This window comes from Montipora foliosa, chromosome 6 (assembly GCF_036669935.1).
Source record: "Montipora foliosa isolate CH-2021 chromosome 6, ASM3666993v2, whole genome shotgun sequence".
Taxonomy (NCBI): Eukaryota; Metazoa; Cnidaria; class Anthozoa; order Scleractinia; family Acroporidae; genus Montipora; species Montipora foliosa.
Genome location: NC_090874.1, coordinates 67053894 through 67058893, shown reverse-complemented (window position 1 = coordinate 67058893; position 5000 = coordinate 67053894). Strand labels below are relative to the sequence as shown.

Sequence of the window (5000 nt, the reverse complement as noted above, 5' to 3'; positions counted from 1 at the left end):
GCATTTCTGGATATAACCAGGGGTTTCAATAGAAGCAGGTTACCGGCGGTATAACCAGTCGTAATATCTGGAATTCAGATGACAGTTTTACGTTTTCCTGGATATGAATCTTACAAGAAGTTTTTCTTTTAAAGAAAACTCACTCTGGTCCAAATTAGAACACAATCTGCAGCTACAAAGTCTCCTCCCATCCATACTTGACCTGGAGGACTGGAAACTGTTGCCAGGAATTTAAACTCCCCAGCATCATACATCTGGAAAGAAACGATAACAAGTTGTTACAAATTCACCACTTTTAAAATTAATAATATTTATGGATGGATTCCTTGAAAAACGTTATTGCAAGCAAATTCCCCACTTTAATAATAATTATTATATGGCTTGTGTTTGTAGCCGACATAACATGCGCTCTGATTGGCTTATTGTGACTGAATTGTAGGGCATTATTCTCTGTAATGTCCAAGGGCCGATTACGGGCTTGCAAAAACAAAGCAAAAGGTAATTAAAAAGCCATATACATGTAATAAACTAATTACTAACCGAGCTAGCTCGAGCCGGACTGGGGAATATTGGCCCTCGGTCGTTTTTGCACAGACCTCGCTGCACTTGGTCCGTACTGCCACGACCTCGGGCCAATATTCCACAGTACGGCCCTCGCGCTCGGCTAGTAAGAAGTTAGTACCAAAAATGTAGACTTTAACTTTGCGTAGCAAATAACAGATCAGCAGAGGAGTAAAACAAAAGGAACAAAGACCAAATTAATATAATATAATAATATCTGACATGCTAATCACCCTTTCTCGCAGTCGGAGACTGAACTGCTAGAGGCGCAGCTCAACGAGGTCGGACTGAAGGAGCTGGGCAGCCCGCTAGGCGCTCGGCCCCCGAACATGATAATTAATGAAAGACGTAACTCTTTCTATGAATTGTTTTAAATTTTGATTTGAGGTTACTTTTTTAACAATTATATTTTTAAGATTTAATGTAATAATGATGTTGGACATCTTCATCCATTTCTTTTCTTCACAGACACATACACCAAAAAGACTCTTTTGGAAATGGACGTGCTGCACTGTAAAATGCTTTTGGCTCTTCGTTGCTTATAAAAATGTAAGAAACTGTTGACGCGTAAAATTGTTTTTAAATACCAGCCATTCCTCTGCACAAACAATAAGTATGCTTCTCTGCGTAAAGGGATTGCAGCAAATTCCAGTCGCTTTGCTGTTTTTAACTTCCATTAGTTCCTGGTTATACGTTGGTTCACTGTACTGCAAAGCAAAAAATAAGTTGGTATAATACATGTAAACAAGGCAGTCTGAATAGTTACGTTTTATGCACTTTCTGTTCTTTAGAGCTTTCCAAACTGCGACAAGAATAAATTAAGAACCTGGGTGACACTTACACTGTACATGACATAATGACTATTAACTAATAGCATGCATACAAATAAACATTTTAAAATTAATTGATATATGTGTAGATTAATGTAAATGTGGTTTATACTATCCCTTATGGTGGGAATTGCCCCTTAACCCTTTCAGCCCTGATAGTGCCAAATGGCACTTATAGATTTTACTCTGTCTAACGCCAGACGATTTTACTCGTCAATGGGGAACCCCTCGGGGCTTAAAGGGTTAAGCTAACAGCGTGAAAAAACTATGTCCCCGTTTAACCCTTTCAGCCCCGATAGTGCCAAATGGCACTTATAGATTTTACACTGTCTAACGCCAGACGATTTTACTCGTCAATGGGGAACCCCTCGGGGCTTAAAGGGTTAAGGACGTTCGCGCTAATTGCTTGTGCGCAACGTTACTGCGCAGGTAACGCGACTGTAATATGTCACGCATTACTTCGAGCATTAGTGAAGTTGAGGTCTTAAAACCTTTGCAAAAACCGTGGACGATACGTCTTGCACAGCGTTGGATCAGGGAAGATCGTGATCAGTCAAAATTGATTTAAAATATTTATGAAAGTCAAGTAGACTACTGCACGACTGATATTCGCGAGGTTTTAATTTATCGGTCGTGCACTAGTCTACTTCACTTTCATACAAATTTTTCACGCATCAGTTAAAATATAACATGGCGATAAAAACGCCGAGGAAAAAATTCCAGGCCGGCAAAAGAATGGCACATTTATTTCCGAATCATCATGAAACTTCAAAGAGAAGTGAGCGGGAGGATGGAAAAGCTCTGGAAAAGGTAGCTGATCGAGTAGACTAGTGGCTGAAAGTTTGGAAAACTCGAGGACGAACCGTTGCGTAAATTTAATGGGGCTGTTTCTTTTTAATGTTTTTATTACCCTACGAACTTAAGTTCAAAGTGAATGCATGTTTTTAAAGTTCTTTTCCTTTACTTTCGTGAAAATTTTCGTCCTCGTCCGCTTGAATAGTGCGGACCTGCGTGGAAACAATCAGCGATTGAATTTCACAAAAAAACACACTCCAGAGGATGAGCATGACGGCAATGGAGAGATATTATACAATACACCAACCAAATGAAGATGACCCCTTCTTAAAACTTCGTTGCTATGCTCGAGAAAGGTTTTTTTTCGGTAAAAACCTTTCATCTCTTCAACGATCGATCCTCTCTTGGGTTCCAGTCCTTGCCCAACAGGTCACGCAAAAGCGTGACAAACGAACTTTTCCAAGAGCTTTGCAAAATCACATCAATTTTACTCGTTCAGATCATCGGTGACCCCTATTTTTTTAATCATGAATCACTTACTTTACTTACTATCTACAAAATATGATGAAATGAAAAAATTCTCACCGTAAGAAGTTATCTTTTTTTAACATTTTCTTTCCTCGTGCCATCGAATACTGGTAGTGGTTGCAACGGATAAAGCTTACGAAAACGCTCGTCGAGGATGAACTCTACTGTTTACCACATCCCTAGCGGCATACAATTATCTAAAAATCTCACTCCTAAAAACCTATGCACGGAAACTTTCACTCCAACAGTTTATTTTTATGATTTTCGATGGATAAGCAGATGAGCCTACATCTCGCTATTATGACCGATTTCTCGAAATTAAGGCATTTTTCCACTGCCATTTTCTCCGAAACAAAGTCGGTGACCCCCATTTTTTTTTTCATTTTTGGAGTAAGTACTTTATGACCTAACTCTAGGCGAGAAATGAAGAAAATCTCACCGTAGGAAGATTTTGGCGCGAACGTCCTTAAATGTTAGAAAGTTCTTTTCTGCATTTAATTTATTCTATTAAACTTGTTTAGGCTTGACATGCTCTCAGATCCTCCCAGGGGTTTAGGTCTTGAGCCCTTGCTTTCCAAGCCACCAGCCACCAGCCCCCAGCAGGCTACTTTGGAAAGTATTGCATGACAGCCCTGAAGTCTTAATCTTGGTGAATTTTGCTACTTTACTGACAGTTACGGTCATGTGAGCAAAACATGAATTATTAATTATTCATAATATTACAATAATATTATTTCATTTAAACATTATTTAATCATAATATTTTTATTTCGTAACAACCTTCTTCTCACTTTTCAAATATGTTCCCAAATGTCTTTTGAGTTTAAATGTTTTACTATAAAATTTCAAAAAAACATTCAGTTACTGCACAAAGATGGGTTTGAAATGCTTACACAGTCTTAATAGCCCTTGACAACATACATACATGACTGTATACTTTCAAATTGATTAACCCAGTGGGTCCTGGGAGTGAGACGATTTCACTCGCCGATTCGGGCATGCTAGGGTGCCTCACCAGTGCTGGGTCCTTTCAATGGGTTAACCAGTGAAAAATTAACCCATGGACCCCTGGACCCCTGGGAGAGAGACTTAAACGATTTTACTGTCTAATGCCAGACAATTTTTAATACTCGTCAACTGGGGGATTCCCAGGGCGCCAAGAGGTCAATGGGTAAATACTTGCTTAATGTATAGAATACGGCTGCCAGCAAATTAATTATCCAGTTTTTTGCTTTAAAAACAAGTGTGTATGGAATATATGCAGTATTAACTAGTAAACCCAGAGAAAGAAGAGTGAAAGAAGGAAACTCAGCACATACATTGTATACATTGTAAAACTGCAAATCCCAGGACTGTACATGTACTGTACCAATAAATTACTGCTACTTTTAATTGACAGGCTGATGTACATTGTATAATTATTATACATACACAAAAGATATAATACCTTTGATTCTACTGTTGGTTTTAGCATCCAGATGTTAAGCATACCAGATAAAGACACTGCAACAACAACATCCTCTGAGGATATAAAAACATCAAACATGCATTTCCTTAGGTTGAGCCTGGTAATGTTCATTTTTTCATTCATTAAAACTACATGTAACAATTAAACTAGAAAGATTTTGAACATGCTTTGCACATTGTGTATTATTATTATATAACAACAAAAGCACATGTATAATTATGATGATTTATTGCACAGTACAGTATAAATTTAACTAAATCTACAAAATAGAGGAAAAACAACCAGCTAAAAATAAATTAAACTACTGGCAGGGATGTAAAAGTTACCTGCCATGCCATGCCATGTATTTCAAATGTTAGTTAATGTCATGATTAGACTGCTTATTTACATGGTGATGATACATGTAGATTAATTTTATTGTGCCCATGCCACACACTATGGGCTTCAATCCTTTGCCCACCAGGGTACTAAGTATTACAGAACTCCCGCCACAATGATAATTATTAGGATAATTCCACAATTACACGTAGGTAAATTCAAGTCTCCCATATTTCTAAAGTAAAATATTTTGATATTGGCTGCAGCTGTACATGTAATCTGTGGTTGATTTTATCAGATTTTTTTCTTTTCAATTCTGTTTTGATTTATTATAATTACATGATTGTATAATTATTATATCATTTTGTTCTTTATTTCTATTACTAGTGATTCCTTAGTTATTTATCCTCAGAGATTAATATTAACTAGTATGTTTCATTGCTATCTTATACTTAAGTTTAAATAAGAAAGTTGATTGTAATTACTGTATAACAGCAATC

The 5000-nt window shown here is 37.2% G+C and overlaps 1 protein-coding gene across 2 annotated transcripts in view; it reads right to left on the bottom strand.

Moving 5' to 3' along the window:
- Window positions 1-5000, bottom strand: part of LOC138008221 (WD repeat-containing protein 7-like) — a 40687-nt gene that overhangs the window by 22057 nt on the left and 13630 nt on the right. For both annotated transcript variants that reach the window (XM_068855476.1, XM_068855477.1), the window contains 3 exons: window positions 4162-4235; window positions 1149-1268; window positions 144-254 (listed from right to left, as the gene is read on the bottom strand). In XM_068855476.1, the coding sequence (XP_068711577.1) occupies window positions 144-254; window positions 1149-1268; window positions 4162-4235 (305 nt within the window). The remainder of the gene's footprint in view (window positions 1-143; window positions 255-1148; window positions 1269-4161; window positions 4236-5000) is intronic.